Source organism: Acanthochromis polyacanthus, chromosome 22 (assembly GCF_021347895.1).
Source record: "Acanthochromis polyacanthus isolate Apoly-LR-REF ecotype Palm Island chromosome 22, KAUST_Apoly_ChrSc, whole genome shotgun sequence".
NCBI classification, from domain to species: Eukaryota; Metazoa; Chordata; class Actinopteri; family Pomacentridae; genus Acanthochromis; species Acanthochromis polyacanthus.
Genome location: NC_067134.1, coordinates 19,480,743 through 19,498,127, shown reverse-complemented (window position 1 = coordinate 19,498,127; position 17,385 = coordinate 19,480,743). Strand labels below are relative to the sequence as shown.

At 37.3% G+C, this 17,385-nt stretch overlaps 1 protein-coding gene across 17 annotated transcripts in view; it reads left to right on the top strand.

Moving 5' to 3' along the window:
* LOC110956415 (inositol polyphosphate-4-phosphatase type I A-like) overlaps positions 1 to 16,594 on the top strand; it is a 60,107-nt gene extending 43,513 nt beyond the window's left edge. For 10 of the 17 annotated variants that reach the window (XM_051941815.1, XM_051941814.1, XM_051941819.1 and 7 more), the window contains 2 exons: positions 146 to 300; positions 5,163 to 12,955. In XM_051941815.1, coding sequence (XP_051797775.1) covers positions 146 to 300; positions 5,163 to 5,343 — 336 coding nt within the window. In that variant the 3' untranslated portion in view covers positions 5,344 to 12,955. The other 7 variants (XM_051941827.1, XM_051941824.1, XM_051941825.1 and 4 more) reach the window with 2 other exon arrangements.
* The last annotated feature ends 791 nt before the right edge of the window (positions 16,595 to 17,385 follow it).

The window sequence follows — 17,385 nt, the reverse complement described above, 5'->3', positions numbered from 1 at the left end:
TAACTCTAAATTAGGAACAGTTACAGTCAGATGTATTTCTTTTACAAAAAAGGTTTCCTATCATATCGCTCATAGTATTACAGGTGTGAATCTGAGTTATGAAAGAATTAAATTAACGTGTGATTGTATTTTCTCTCCGTCTCAGATCTGTCGGCGGCTGAACGGCGTTCGCTTCACCAGCTGCAAAAGCGCCAAAGACCGCACGGCCATGTCGGTGACGTTGGAGCAGTGCCTGATCCTGCAGCACGAACACGGCATGGCGCCGCAGGTTTTCACGCAGGCCCTCGACTGCATGCGCAGGTAGGACGCCCTCACAGCGCCTGAATGAAAACGCACAACCGCAAATCACACCTGGGCAAAAAAGAGTCTCACTGATCATTTTATGTAGAGGAAGTTAATCCTTCTAGACAGTGTTATTACCTACCAAAGACAAAGATACAACATGAGCTGAAACTGAGTTAAAAATCAGCAGAAATGAGAGAAAACAGACATTTAACGCCCACAAATCTGATTAGAAATCAAAGAAAAACGTGCTGCAGAATCGTCACATTCAAAAGTTTGCCACAGTATCACAATAATTCAATGATAAAAACTTTTTCATGCATGAATTCAACGCAATCAGGAGCTAATTCCACACACTTCTAATGCTGCTCATCAACTAAAATACTGCCTTTTAACTTTTGACTTTATTAATCCCCAGAGGGAAGTGAAGTTGTTACAGCAGCATGGATATTCAACAAAAGGGATAAACAACAAGACAACACAGAACATTAGGGTGTAAAGTAAAGTTAAAATAAAAAGAAATAATATACAAATATCTAAAATATAATATAAAAAAATCAACAGAATATAGAAGAGTGATCCAGAAATGTGCAAATGAGAATGTGCTTGAATATGCGAATAACATAAGAAGGTGTAGAAATGTGTTCTGAAGGTTCAGTTTTGGCAGTTTTCAAAAAACAAACCAGCCCATAGAAACCTGCTGGCAGATTTTGGGGTTAACTGGCACATTTGATGAATTTTAATGGATCTTTCTTCTCCAATACGCCTATTGTGTTCATGTTTGCATGCTTTAGTGTGTCAGGTTAGCAAACAAAAAGCCTTTTAGTCTCCCTAAAAAGCCAAACTTTACAATGAGATGATTCAAAAATGAAACAAAAAAGTCTCTATGTAAGAACAATCAGAGATAAGTGCAATGAAATGGTTCTGACTAAGATTGAAATTAAAGCAAATTATAGCAGCCAATTAACAAAAAATGCAGGAAATTGCAGCTTCTATTATCCACATGCTTCCTCTGATTGTTTTTTTTAAAATTAATGGAGATAAATCCAGGAAAAATACAGCGACTGTATCAACACACTGATGCTTTACATGTTGCACCGTGTCTTTAAAAGCAGTAAAGAACTCAAGTGGAGCAGGAAAGCAGTGTTAGGATTGAATTCAAATGTGTGTTTTGCCCACATGGGATTTGAAAAAAGCACCACTTGCTTTGTCTGCAAACAAACTGGACCTCAGAGAGGACGCTGAATGTTGTGGAGTTCGGTCAAAAAGGCTCAAATTTGCTCTTCAGTGTCGTTTTCTGGAGAAGAAAATTTCCCAACCGATGTTCAGAGTCCTCCTTCGATGCTTGTCGGTTTGTCTGAACGTCTGTCTGCTTGTCTCGTCCGTCTTTGTTGTCTTGTCTCTTCGTGTTTTTCCTTTTATTTTTTTGATCAAAGCGCTTCACCTGCCATCGATGCCACCTTTTATTCTCCCTCATTCCTCCACGTTTTCTACATTCAAGACAGAAATGCAGGAAAGATTACAAAACACATCCTCTGTTCACTTTTAAGTTTGGTTCAGTCTGTCTTGTCGGATGTTTGCCGTGCTGCAGAGCAAAAATATTCACACAGTCATGAAGAAAAGTTTACGTACATCATAGCACTCTTGACTTTCTGACTCCTGTAACTCTGACTTTTCTCTAATGGAGTTACTGAAATACATTATTTACGAAAAGCAATCTTGTGTTTTGGTCCTTTCATACATTTATCATAGATCTTCTGGAAATAAAACAAAATCTGCTGAGTTGAAAATATACATACAGCAACGATAACAATTGGTGAAATGTACTTTTCACTTCAACTGCATACTTTTGGTCTCCGTCCAAATTTCTGGTTGTATCTTCAACAGAACTGGTGCAGATCAGCTCAATTTGTTGACTTCTTTCTTCATCATTTCACAGGTGCTTGATGGGTTTAAATCAGGACTAAGTCTAAAACCTTCTTTCTAGCCTGATTTAATCGTTTTTTCACCCCGTCTGACGTGTGTTTGGGCTCATTGTCTTGTCCAAGATCAACCTTCTGCCTGATTATTTCAGGTTTTCCTGTAGAATCTGGAGGTAATGCTCCTCCTTCATTATTCGATTTACTTTGTGTAAAGCTCCAGTTCCACAGAGTGTAATACCAAATACATAACACACACCTGTGCTCTGCGCAAGGCCATTTTTTTTGTGAGTACATCAATATTAAATGGCAACATTCTACAGTGCCGTGGTTTCTGCTGCAATTTTTTTCGAAATTTCACCCGTACGAAATAATACAGAGCAGCTGAGCAGCCTTGGCGGAGTACTGCACTCTGAAACAAAGATGCACATGTTTTAATGATTCCATCTGAGGTAATTAAGAGTTACAGGAGTCATTAGAAACTTGAGACTGACATTACATGCATGATATTTAGAGGTGGATGTAGACTTTTGTCCAAGATGGTAAATTAGTGGAGTGAGAAAAAACTGACTAATATGAAAATTAAGAAATAAGAACTGAAATAGGTAAATTGTCCTCATGTTGTCAACTTTTAAATTAATGGCCAACTATTTCACTTCAATTTGAGCTTTTTTTTTTTTTTTAGCAAGAACCAACCTAAATTCTCTAATTGCAGCTTTTTAAACGTGAATATTTTCACGTTTTTTTTCTCCTCTGTGACAGTAAACTGAATCTATTTGGGCTGTGGACAAAACAAGACATTTTTTGGGAAACACAACTCGACTTTTCTCACCATTTTCCAACACAACAGCTAATTGATTCATCGACAGTGACAAGAATCGTTAGTCATCACCTTAAAAACAACATTTCTGACAGGTTTTATGACCAAAATGCTTCAAACAACGAGGTTCTAAAAATAAATCAGCCACCAGAAACACAGGAGACACTGTGACAGTAGAACTGAAGTCTTCTGGGAGTTTATGTTCCCAAACAGAGCGTTTATTGACATTGATCCTTGTATAAATGGGATTTCCCGCTACAGAACAGTCAACGCCTCTTTAAAATTTGCAGCAACTCTGTGTTTGTGTCGAGCAGAAACTGTTTGTGTCAGAAAAAAAGAGAAGCTTTGTTTTGTCATGTCGTGGATATTTCTGTTGCAACGAGATGTAATCACGCCTGTGCAATAAAGTCCCACAGATATGGCATGATACGATGTCTCTTCACCTCTTCTCTTCTCCTCACATCTCCTCCCTTTGTCCTCCCCTCCGCCTCACCAGCCGACGAGCATGAGAACTGCTTTTAGAGTTTCATTTGAGATGCATGTTAGAAAAAGCTCGGAGATACCGTTCCCCTCCCCTCTGAATTTCCCCTTCATTATCCTCTTTGTCCCCTCATTTATCCACGTTTCAAATGGACAAAACACCCTTTAAATACACTGTAACCCTCTGAACTCCAAGCAGTTTTCTTCATACTCCAATTTAAAGTCCTGCATCTCTATGGAAACACCACAATCAGAACTTAAAAATTGCCAGAAAGCAAGAAGAAATTCAAGTTTTGGCTTCACGGTTTTCTTGAGAACAGTTTATTCTTAGCAAATTTTTAAACAAAACATGTACAATAATCTGATTTTGATGAAAATATCACGGTCTTTAGCTTGGATTTGGTTCAGTTTTTCCAATGGAGCCAGGACTATCGGTAAAGTTGAAAATGTGATGATTATTTCTCTTTTTATGGTATTTCACTCCAATAAAAGTACGCAATTTTGGCGTCATTTTCAAAATAAAACCCGACTTTTAAACCTGTCCAGTGTTCTTCAAAGTGCCCACAAATGTCCACAGGACTGCATGTGACTGATATTTGACTGTTATTTACATTTTTCCAACCTCTACAAATGTTTTCATGCTTCTCTGCACATCAACTCTACAAAGATGCTTCACAATGCTGAGTGTATCTTCCAATTTTGCTGTAAACAGTCAGCTGAATAGTCTCAGAATTTTACTATTGGTCACAGTCGAGTGACCCAGTTGAATCAGGAAGCGGCGAATTTTCATTTTTTTTTTACAGAATCTGCTGAAAACAGCCACTTTATTAAAGGTGATTTCTTATAAAAGACATCTTGAGCAAAGCGATTCTGATAAAATCTGACCAAATTTGGTTAATTTCACTGTGAAAAATGTAAAAATCCAACATTTTTTCCTGTTTTTCCAGTTTCTGGCTTATAAATGTTGTATTTCTTTAAAGATAGCAGCCCTTTTTTCTGATATTTGGGATTCAGAGGGTTAAATGTCTGCATGCATACACACAGTAGACTTTAAAATATCACTTTAATTCTTCCCGTAAAGGGTGTTTTTTCCTCGTCCGTCCTCCTCCGTCTTCACCCCATGTCTTAGAGTATATAAACATGGAGAGCCATTGCTGTATTTTCTTCTTTCCCTCAGAAAGAACATCTCTTAATTTCTCTTGTTTCTCTCTTCTCCTTCTCTTTTTTCCTCCTCCTCTGTTTCCCGTGACATTTCTGTTTGTACGCCGGGTGTTTTTTTTTTATTCTGGTTGATTCATTTCCATTTGACTTATGCTTTTGTGCAATATTATTTCGACGTCACCCCATGAAAACCTCTATCATCGTGGTGTCCTCGCTGTCGTTGTGATTTTTCGCCTGTGTCTCGTGTTGATTTGCCATTTCACCTCCTTGCATGCACACGGACACACCATCTGTTTCTTTTGGCTTCGCTGCCACACTCGCTGCCCGCCTCCTTCCTCATCTTGCCTTTTTGTCTTCCTTGAATTCGCTCTCTCCTTTCCCGTCCATCACTTTTCGTCATCTTTATTCCCACTCCCGCCTTATTTTCCTCCTCCAACCTGCCCCACATCTCCTCCTCCATCTTCCTCCTCCTCTTCTTCCCCCCCCCCGTGACTCGGCAGCATTGGTACGAGGGAGGGGGTGATCCAGAAGAACCTGAGCGGCTTGCTGCCGGTGCGGGACTTCCGGCTGGACCCCAGCCTCCTGTACTCGCTGCCCCTGCTGGCCCTCAGCCCCAACCTGCTGGTGGTGTGGATCTTCCTCAGCGTGGCCTACTTCTTGGCCAAACTACGCTGCAGCTGAGTGGCCCTCATTTGACTGAATGCTAAACACTTGCTGGTGGAGGTGGTGGTAACGCTCTGCACCGACTCCCTGGAGTGTTTCTCAAACTGTGCCACTGTCCTGTGAGAGTGTTTGATCTAAAGGGCTTTACACAACCAACGCCCCATTTATCACGGGCCCGGCCCTGCACCTCATCTGATCTTTGCTTGTTTATGTCAACAGACACTTTCTGTTTCCTTTTCTTTCCTGCACGTGGACGGCAAACCTGGTGTCATGCAAATATTAAGATTAACATTGTACCGACACATGACAACACAGCCCCTTTCAGACATGCTCTGCTTTCCGTTAATGTGACGGCAACTAAACATGTCGGCTTCATGTCTGCATGCTGACTTTTCTTACGAGGTCAGACCAAGTAACACTTTACTTTCCAAATGACGCGAGTCTAAACTGAACCCGGTCACGTCTCAATATTCATCTAAAACCACCACAGAGAGTATTTAGTCTGAGTTTATTAAATACCTGCAGTGTCGGGCAGCACTAGAATCCACATTAGTGTCTCCAAGCTGTACTTTATGCACAGCATCAATCATTTCATTCATTAGTTCTAAACTATCCAGGATGGATCAGGATTTAACAGCAGGCCACACTGTGAACTTGTCTAGTTTAGCTTGTTTCTTCCAGCTGTTCAGGCTTCTTTCCTCTAAATTTACTTGTCAAGTTTAGTTTGTTGCTTCCGGCTGTTTAGGACTGTTTCCTCTGAGTTTATAAAATACTGCCGCAGGATCCATAGACCTTCATTATTTAATAATGAGTTATTTCCAACCTGGATTAGGATCTAACAACAGGCCACACTTAGATGAGCTGTCAGTCAGTTTAGGTTGTTGCCTTCAGATGTTTAGGACTGTTTCCTCTGAGTTTATTGAATATCTGCAGCGTCAAACAGCAGCAAAATCATTTGTGCATGTGGAACAACAGCGCTGGTGACTTCCTTAAATACATGTATTTATAATTGTCTCGGACGTGGAGACAGTATCAATCAAGATCTAGCAGCAGGTCATACGGTTGTTTTACTGTTGATAAAGTAGAAGTTAGACTATCATCGCACATGGTAGTATTTTCAGTATTTAAGAAGTCACAGTTAGTTATGTGGACAGTTTTATAAGCTGCTGTTAGTTTAGATTTTGTGTTTTGCCTGAGCAACATTAATGGAATGTCGAAATGGCAGAATGCCGTCGCTTTAACGGACTGATGAGGCAGAAATGTTCCTTCTCTCATGTCTAAAAGGGGCTTTTGTGTTCACACTAAACCAGCTGATTGTAAAGTCTGCATACGTGAAGTCATATGAGTGTTTTCAGCAGAGCATCCCCCTACACCACACACACAGACATAGCAGTACGCACTATACAGCTTTGGAAATATTCATCAGACAACTGTGAACACTGATTACTATCTTCTTTCCATCTCAAAATCTTCTTCTTTCAGACATTAAGTGATAATTTAGCTATAAATTATTTACATACAAAGCTTATGCACAAAATAATTATAGTGACTTGTGAATTTTGACTTTTTTTGTTACTATTGTGGCTTTTTTCGTGTTTTTCTTGAAGATGCTGTCATTATTTAACCACTATGATAACATTCAAACAAAACCATTTTAAATTTAAAGGAAACAGCAGGTTATTCCTAAAGCTCTACATATTTGTCTGCCTGCAGTTAGGCGGAACAATTCCTGAATTCGGTCATGATTTCTTTTTTTTTTAGTTTTTTGCAGAATCAGGGTAGAGAAAAAGGTACATTTTGACCACTTTTTAAATGTGGAACAAAGAGATATTGATGAAATCTTCATCTTTTAAGCTTAGATTTGGTTCCAGATGTCACATCACAGATGATTAATTCAAAGAAAACCTAAAACCGAATTGTTATTTTAGCAGTTTCTGGCTGATAAATTTCTTCCTTTTCAGCCGATTTTGGGGTTCAGAGTTGTTAAAATAAATGACCAGTGTGGTTTACAAGCAGCCCCTTTTCCAAAAGCCCCATTTTCTTTGAATTTATAAGATTATTTGAGTTATTTTCGGTGACGACAAACGGCCATCAGACTAAACTTCACATACTCAGATATTCCTGAAGCTGTCATTTCTCGCTGCACTTAGCATTAGCAGTGCTGTGGTTTCACTTTCAGCTGGTTTAGTGTGAACCTCCAGGATCCTCGTTTGTTTTCCAGTCTGTTTCTGACATATATGAAAGGAAAACTGACTAATATTGGTGGATTATCACGTCTTTTTTGTGGTTAGCGCCCTCCGGTGGACAGAATTAGCTCCTTTGTGACTCAGTGGGTGCTCTGCCTTATTCTTCACTGTTATAACACGACACTCGCTGAGAAAACAGATATAAAAAGGGACAGTTTATTTGTGAAATATGTGAATATGTATAAAAATGAGCAGATTATATACAGACTTTGCTTTCAGGACGGATCGACAGTAGCTCTCATGAGATTTAATTTCTGATTTAAGCGCCGCACAAACAGCTTATTTCATTCGTGCAATAGCTTCTTTGATTTATCGTTGTCTTCCACGTGCTTTTGCACTTAACCTTACAGGCTGATGTAGACGAAACTGAAGCTTTGATTTAGTGCCAAAGTCAAGCAAGCAGACTTTGGCTTTTGCATATTTATATATAAATATATTCAGGCTTTCTTTATTTCTTTTGGTCTTCCTGCTTTCCTAGAAGATAGAAGGAGTTTATTTTTTTGCTTCTACTTGAGCTTGTGCACTTTCCAGCAGATCTGGGTCGCTGACTCTGTTTACATGCAGCTTATTATATCCATTTTGATCACAACTATCCAGTAGGGATCATTTTAGAGTAAAAAAAAAAAAAAAACAACTTGCGCTTTACTGCACTGTTTACTCAGAAGTAAATGAACTGAACTCATTAAAGACATCAACCAGCCAAGAGCTCATTAGAGAAGGTTAAATTTAGTCCAAAATCTTGAAAATAAACACGTTTAAAGCACGTGAAGGCAGAAAATTCCTTTCAGCATATTGAAATTCAAGCATTCTGAGAGGAAACTAGACTTCTTGCACCTCCTCTTGACTTTGCTTTCATCAGGTATGTCAAATTATTTTAGTTCAGGGGCCACATTCAGCCCAGTTTGATCTCAAGTGGGCCGGAGCAGTAAAATCACAGCATAATAACCCATAAATAGTCACAATTCCAAATTTTTCCTTTGTGTTAGTGCGAAAAAGTACATTCTGAAAGTGCTCACATTTAAGGAATTATCTTTTTACAAGACATTATAAGCAACTTGAAATTCTGAAGAAAAATAAGTTCACTTTCAATAGTATTATGGCGCAGTTTATCATTTGTACATTACAACTTACCGATCACAGTTTATCTACAAAAAGGCACAAAACATTTAGTCACAGGTATCTGGAGCTGAATGATGTGGTGTTTTACTTCAAAAGGCAGACAAAAAACAACAAGACAAAAACAAGACAAAATATATCAAAAATGAGATGCAAAATGATAAAAACTGGAAACAAAATAACAAAAAATTTGCCAAATGACACAAAACAAAAAAAAAGAGACAAAAGTTACAAAGCGACAAAAAAATGGACAAAGCAATCAACTTGTCAGTGTCTAGCAATTATTTTAAATTCATAATTTTACAAATTTACCATTTACAGTTAATGTCTTCTCTGTAATTTTTACTCTTCACAAAGTCTCCCAGCGGGCCGGAGCGGACCCTCTGGAGGGCCAGTTTTGGCCCACGAGCTGCATGTTTGACACCCCTGCTTTAGAGGTTTAAATAATTCTTAAGTATAACTGATGACTGTAAAGTTTAAGTCTCTCCCCTCTAATGCTGCCGATGAGAAACCTCTCCTGCTCACACTGTGCATACCTTGCATACTTTGCAAACAAGCAGAGCGTCGTGACCCACTTTCTAAAGACAGCGTGGTTGAATGTGCCTTTTCCTGTGCAGCAGGTTGTAGCAGAAACAGGCAGCTGGAGGTAAAAAAAAAAACTGTCAGGACAAGATTATGTAAGAAAAATTACATTTAACACCTTCGTTGGAGGAAAAAAGAGAACAAACGCTCTGCAGCAGGAGATCCTCTGCTTACAGATTCCCCTAAAAGTCAGTAAGGGATTATTGTTTAAGATTTAAAAACACTATGTGGGTCTGCAGCTCCAGTTTTAGTATCTAATAAAACATTGCAAAAATCCTATGTAGCCTGGAGTGTACCGGCAGAATGACTGTAGACAAAATAAAAAGCGTAATTAAAGTTTCTTTCAAACAATCCATTGCTTTAAAAACTATATTTTAACACCTTATTTTTCGTGCAATTATGAAACACAGAATTAGTTTTTTCATGAAAGAATCCAACGTCCAGAAATCTAGAAGGGCTACAACCAGAACTTATTAATATTCCCTTTTTTTTTATTAGTTAATCAGTCAATTATCAAGTCTATGAAATGTCACATCTAATTTAAATGGAAAAAAATGGCATTCACAGTTAACCATCGTTAAGATTTTTCCTCGACTGTCACACTGACCGCAAATCCTCACATTCAGGAAACAGAAACTGCTTGAAAAATGATTAGTCAGCGACCAAAATGGTAAAAATTACTCGCGGTTAAATGAATATTCACCTGTACTCGCTGCACCTCTGAGATTTCTGGTGCATGCTAGCATCTTGAAGCTTATTGTTTTGTATTTTTGTCTACAAATTTACTTTAATTCACCTCGTTAGCAGGTGCACGCTGCTCGTTAGCATCATTCAGGAGATGGTGGAGACCAAACATGGAGCTAAAAGAGAGTAAATATTGGACTTACATTCATTTTGGGTCACAAACTCAGCTACTAATGAATGCTAATGTTACTGCATGTCTTCTGGATGTGTTAAAAGATTAGAATTAAATTAGTTAATATTTTCAATTTTTCTTTTTGACTGTGGTATTATGTAATAATTAGTTTTCAGTTCATTTAAAAGCAGCTCCTCTTAATCAAGAGATATTTAAATCCAGCTGGTATTTTTCAAGAGCTTTTTCTAGCACCTGCAAGATGATGTCTAAAATGTAAAAGGAAAAAGGACCAAATTAACTTTAAGGTTATTCGAGAGCCATTATGACTGAATTCTTTCAACTCTTTTGGCTGTTCTTGCCCGGCTGAGTGTCATTTCTGGGTTCAGTTCATCGATAAAAGCTGCGATAATGTTAAATGTCGTTGCTGCTATTCAGATTTTTTTCCCAGCGAGCTAAACTGGGTACAGTAAGTCAGCGTTTCGGCCCAAATCTGCTCTTCAGCTTTCATGACGATGCAGTAAAGATCGGCTCCGTCTTGCCAATTGACAAAGCCGAATCTTTGTGTTTTGTTTTTAGGATGCAGCTTCTAATTGGCTAACGTTGGAATGTACGTTTGTAGGATATTCAGGGGAATTGTGTTTGATTATGCAGAATAGCACTGCAGGTTGTACAGCCTTTAGAGCATTTAACTGTACCTGTACCAGCTATTACATTCATATAAGCTTTATCAGGTCCATTTGTGTAGAGCAAAGGCACTGACTTTATTTTATTCATGAATGAAGGAGGGATGTATTCATTGTTGCGCCAAAAGTCAGGTTTTTAGCACATTAATCCAGGTAAAACAAGTAAAAAAAACACACTAAAAATATGTGTTTCTCTTGTTTCAGGCGTTTTTGCATCACTTTACTGCAATATAATGCTCCTGTTGGTTTCTCAGTTGGTCTATTAATGTTTTGTCCATAAGATGTCAGACATTTGTTTGTTTTAGTTTACAAATACTCCAAAACCCAAAGAAAAAAACGGCAATTTTCACATTTTAGATTCTGAAACAAGCTAATTTTTGCAATTTCTTCTTGAAAAATTACTAGAATACTGAATTGATTGTCACATAATTTGCTGATTAATTTGCATATTGTCTAATCAAAGAGAGCTTTCTAGAAAAATATGTTAATTTTTCATGTCCCCTGTTACTAAAATGGTAGTATATTGTGGAAAATAAGAGTTTATTTAAGAGTATTTCCCAAACAACTAGCAGTAATACCATTTAACCCCCAGTGAAGTATGAAAATTACACTCCTAAAATACTAAAACATGGTTTCAAACCAATTATTGGTTGTCATGGAGCCTGCATTTTGGATAAAACCATTAAACAAACTAAGAAACTGGGCATTTAAAAGCATTTAAAGAGTATGGAGGCAGAAGCACTGAAGTTTTTTTTTTTGCTCACTGCAAACCTGCAATGTAGAAATCAATATCTCGGCCCGTGGAGCTAAATGAAAGCGTCAGTCGGCTCCCCGGAGTTTGGAGGCGTCGTCTCATTAAGATCGACCCAGTAAGGAAATGGATCAGACCAAAATAACCTCCTGTGGGAGTTCAGCTGCTCCCATGACCTCCAAACATCCAAAACACTACAATCATCCAGCGTGGACAGTAGCGTCTCCATTCCATCCCCGAAGATTAAATAGAAATATTCTGTCCAGCACTGGGTTGTTAACATTTCTGGGTTATTTCGGTACAATAACAGTGCTGTGCTTTACATTTAAAGGAATAGTTTGATATTCTGGGAACAATTCACTTGCAGAGAGTTTAGTGAGAAGATTGACACCACTCAATAAATAAGAAGCCACCACCAGCTACTAGTTAGCTCAATTATACTAATTTCATTGATTACCAAAAAATTGTGGGTCAAAAAGATGCAATATGTTCCGTTAATTAAAGAGCTTTGAGCTACTAGTAGGAGGAATTTCTTTCCTTTCAACAGGCCAAAGCTAAATGCTTTTAAAACTTTTTATTCTCTCATCGACCTTAAAGAGAAACGTCTCAGTTTTGCCAATTTTTGTTCCTTATTTTGTTTTTTTAAATGCGAGGAATCCAGATGTATCAGAGAATATATTTATACCGCTGTACATAAACTATATTTAAATGCTTGTATTGCCTAAATGCTTTATTTATTCTACTACCGTTTGCAATATATTGTCTTAAGTTGTTCCAAAGCAGAGTATAACTATTGAAGATTATTATGCTTGTGCCATATCTGTCACGCTGTCGTCACTTTAATATATCTGTTGTGATAATCTCGCTTTGAAATACATATTTATATGTTTTTGTTTATAGTGACTGTTGCCCTAGTGACAGTTTGCAGATATTTTAAACCTCTGAGCCTTCTTGTTAAATGAAAGAATAAATATTAAGTTTTTTTGTAATATTGGACATGTACATTAACATTTCTGTCAATAGGATCATAATTGCAAACTGTTATTGTTAAAATGAAGGTAAAAAGCTCTAATTTAATGCTGGTGTGTCTACAAAGTGTCTCTAGGAAAGGTGTTGTTAGAGGTGTTTTAGTCCTAAATGACGTTGATTTGCACTGTTTTTGCGGCTCTTTTGGTGTGACATTCGACACCAAACAGGAAACCCTGACGCTGGATTGTCATTCTTTGTGTTTCTTTTGGACTCGGCAGCAGTTTGGTGTCAGAGAACTTCATGTCCCATCATCCACGTTGCTCTAAATGTACCACAAACCCAAGAAAACCTCCCGTCAGTGCGTCCAGACGGTCACACTCCTGCTGAAATAAATGCTTGTGTGCCTCCGGTGGCCCAACAGACTTCAGTGATGTTTCATGTTCTCCTCATTTTACCTGCTTCAGGTTCTTGATTCAGAAACGAAACTCTCCGTGCTGTTTATTCATGTGTTTGTGAGTCTACGTCTCCTGAATGCTATTTGTCGATGTGTGTGAATGTTTTTATGTGTTTGCATCAGCAGCGTTTGCTTTTTCATGTCTTCATTCAGTTTAAAGCAGCTTCATCTTACTGCCCCCTGCTGGTCGTCAGTGGGAGCTTCACCAACAAAATATGCTCATTACTTTGTTCAAAGGGCGACTTTTAGCTGCATTTATATTATTAAATCGGCAAAAAATGAAACCTCAAGACGTCAGAAGAGTTTGTTTACAGTCTCTTCCTACATCTGCTGCTTCAGTCCAGTACTAACAAAAAAACAAACAGTCACATCTGAAGAAATAAGACCTAAATTACCTTTTTTTTGTCATTTTTGTTCCTTTATTCAGACTTGAGAGTGCACATTTCATAATTTTTCTTTTATGAATAATTTATTCTGGTGTCTTGAAGAGCTGTAAAGCAACAGAATGACTTATTATTATTATTATTAATATTATTATTGTTATTATTCTGTGTTTGGTCATTTAATCCCAGATCTTCACATTTGTATATTTGCTGCTTCGCCATCCCTGAATGTTTTTGTAGCATTAAAAAACTGAAATTCATGAAGATATTCATTAAATTTTAGCTTCATAAATCACTTTTTTTAAATGTGGGCAGTCGGGAATGTTTTCTATTTTTATAATTTTAAATTCCCGTTAACTGTTTCAAATGCAATACTTTAAAAATGTGTTTGAAAATATATTTTTGGACATTCTGTTAAAATACTACAATACCCATGAGCCCCGGTGCTGCTGTTGCCATGGAGAAGAAGAAGAAGAAGAGACCAGGAAGAGGCAGATTGTAAAACTGATTTTAAGTAAAGGTTGTATTTTTCGGAACTGTGGCCTAAAATTTGAAGCTCTGTGATTGGATGTTTGTTGAAATGCATCATGGGAAATGCTGTCAGTTTGTTCGACAGCAAAAATCGATTGAGCTTCACCTTCAGGAACAGGATGCAAACCAAAAAAAGTCTGGTTTCCTAATATTTTTTGTTACAAATATAACTTTTTTGGATAAATAATCCTGTGTGTTTTGTCTTGTGGTCTCTTCAGTGAAGGCTGCCGGAGAGAAAACACTGTGAAGAACGTCGGATGTCGAAAATACGCCTTTAACTCACTGCAGCTCAAAGCCTTCCCCAAACACTACCGACCACCGGACGGCACCTTCGGGAAAGTAGAAACCTGACGAGGAATCCGTGAATCTGAACCTCATGGGACCAGACTGAGGACAATCAAGACCAGAAGCAGCTTCAGCTCGTCTGGTTGCTGTTTCACAAGTTACAGAGTGGATGTTTTTGGACGGTGAACAAACAGAACATTTCCACCGCCTTAGTTTAGGAGCAGCTTTAGGCGCTGCAGTAGTTGCTTGTGTCCTATTATGCCGAACACGTTGTTTTCTTTGGTTTTTTATTTTTTATTGTTACAAAGAAGCACTGCCTCAGTCTCCTGTAATCAAACTCTGATGTAATCAACATGCAAATCTTAGAATTTTACGAATTTTCTCAATGAAAATCGTCAAGAAAAATCATTGAAATTGATTGAATTCAGCGAAATATAAGCAAAATGGTTAAAAACGGACATATTTCAAGAATAAGAGGAAGAAGATCGATGTGTTTTGGTCTATTTGTTGACAAAAATGGTTTATTCCAACTAAAATCATGAACTACAGTTATTTAAAAAAATATCTGTGTGGGTTTCGCTTCATATATCAAACACTTTATGAAGTAAACCTTTAAAATTTTGCCTGTTTCACTTTCAGCAGGTTTTTTTCTCACATTGACCTCTGAGGCTGTTTGAACAACAATATCTGAGAAACTATAAAAGATAAAAACCTTAAGTTTTCTCTGTTATTTCTCATCATGTCATTGATTCAGAATCTGTAAAAGTGGACTAATAGAGTTGAAATATGAAAAGAAACTGAAGCATACATTTCTTGTGTTAAATTTCTTTTGTTTTTTTGCGACAACTTGTCAAACCTGCTCAGTTAGGTTCAACAAACTTCACTTTTTGTCCATTTCTGTAGTAATATTTCATATTTAAAGTATTCTATGTGATTTATTTTGTATTATTGTGACATGCAGCTACATTTGGTTCAGAAAGTTTCACTAGTTGACATCCGGATTATTCATTTCTTTAATTTGTCGTCAAAAATGGGAGTTTTTATGACAGCGTGGCTTCATTGTTTTCATTTTTCAGCTTACCCATAATTAAAGATTATGTGATTTGTAATATTACAGATTCTAAAAGAGAAAACTTGCGGCTTTTATCTTTAAAAGTTTCTCAGATAGTGTTTAAACAGCCACAAATTTCAATGTGAAAGTTGGTCAAAGGGCAAATTGAAGTATCTGATCAGTTGAGCTAAAGTTTCACTAATATCTTTTCAAATGTCCGTATTTTATATTATGAAAATCTGAGGACAATCAGAGACAGTCGAGTAGAAACTGTTGTAGAAACTGTGATGATTTGACCCAAATCTAAATGCTTTTTGTCCTTTCTTGTCCTGTCACTGAACCAGAAGCTAAACTAGCGTCTTTAACCGTCTAGAATCAGCAGCAAAGTTACCTGAAGTGCCCTTGAGCAAGAATCCAAACCACCGACCTGCCTGGAGTGGAAACGGGAGAAGTGATCGCGATAAATGTGGAGCTCTTTAGCTATTTTTACCCACTGTAGGAGCAGCAGAAAACCTACAAATATGAATGTTTATTTTCTGAATTTTGAGTCTCTTTTTGCTCTGTTTTTGGTCTCCACCACCTCTCTTCAGCTGCTAAATGCTCCATTTTAATGCATAACATTTGGCCTTTAGTTTGCACTGAGATTATTCCTGAAAAGAAGCTCATATAGAGGACTTTTCAGTTTTTTTTGAGACAACAGGGGCTAAAAACAGCACTGTAGAAATCCAAACATCCAAACTTTTCTTTACGTTCTGCTTAAAAAAGGAGAAGTTCCATTTTATTTTTTCTATTCAGGAGCAGAAACTCAACCTACAACTAAGATACAATGAAGAATAGCATCAAAATAAAGTTCAATAACAGCCCAGAGCTTCAAAAACGTGGATAATATATAAATAAGTCGCATAAAGTAGCAGAAAATGTACAAAATAAGAAATAATGTCTTCATTCCTTGTTTAGTTTCTATGCAGTTTGTTTTCACGTTGCAGCATTTTGCAGATTGTAATAAAGAAGTCGTAGAACCTTATTAAACCTGATTTCTACTTGAATAAAACCCCTCTGAGACAAGTCCCGTTGATGTTTTTATGTTTATTTTCTGCTCCAATGTAAACAAACTATTAGATTTCTGTGCAGTGATCAGTTTTTGCCACACGAGGGCGCCACTGTTCCGTAAAAGACTCGTCACACCTGAACTATTTCACATTAAAACTGCTTCAGTTCATCACATGTTGGTGCTCTTTTCCTGCTGGATTCACTGAACAGCTGCTGTTTGTTCATCTGGACTGAAAACGTCTGTAAATGTTCTCATGTTGTACTAGAACCTGTGAATATCAGACACTGAAATAAACCCGAAAAGAGTTTCGATTTGGTTTGTCGTCCCGTTTCCTGTGTAATCATGTCAGCTTTGAATATTAGATAAATTATTTCTCACTCAATTAGTTGCTCCATTTTATATACATCATCCTGAAAAATCCAATAAATTAGTTCAGGATATTTCTAAGGAGCTAAAGTCCACAAAACCAGACATGGAAGCCTCAAGTTTATTTTGTTTTATGGCTTCAGGTTTTCAATCTTTTCTCAGGTTTTGCTTCTTGTGATTTATCTTTTGTATGCTTCAATATAACAAAAAAATGTTTTTTTTCCTTTTACAGTCAACATGTAAAGAGCTTTTTATGTATTTTTCATTATTAACTAGAATTTAACAAAGCATTTTTATGTTCTTAATGCACATATTTTTATCTCTAAAATAACAGCAAATATCTGTAAAATAATTTTTTATTTGCAGATTTGAATCCACAACAATGGTGGTTGAAACAGAACAAATTGATATTTGTCGTAAATGAAGCTTTATGGTTTGGCTGTTTTCGTGGTCGTTTTTTTAATTAATCCTTTTTTCCCTCTGATTTCACTATATATGAACTATGATTCATCAAAACAGGACAAATCTGTAAAGTGGCATGAAAATATGTTTAAAAACTTGTTTATTTATTTGCATACTGAACTCTCCTAATCTGGATTTATTGATGTTTTCAGTTTGCAGTTCATTCCTCCAACCAGCAGGTGGCGCCTGAAGAAGGAAGTTTTGAACCAGCTGCAGGTTTGATCTCTCCCCAGGTGAACTCAGGTCAGACAGCTGAGTCCCTGAGTCACTGAAT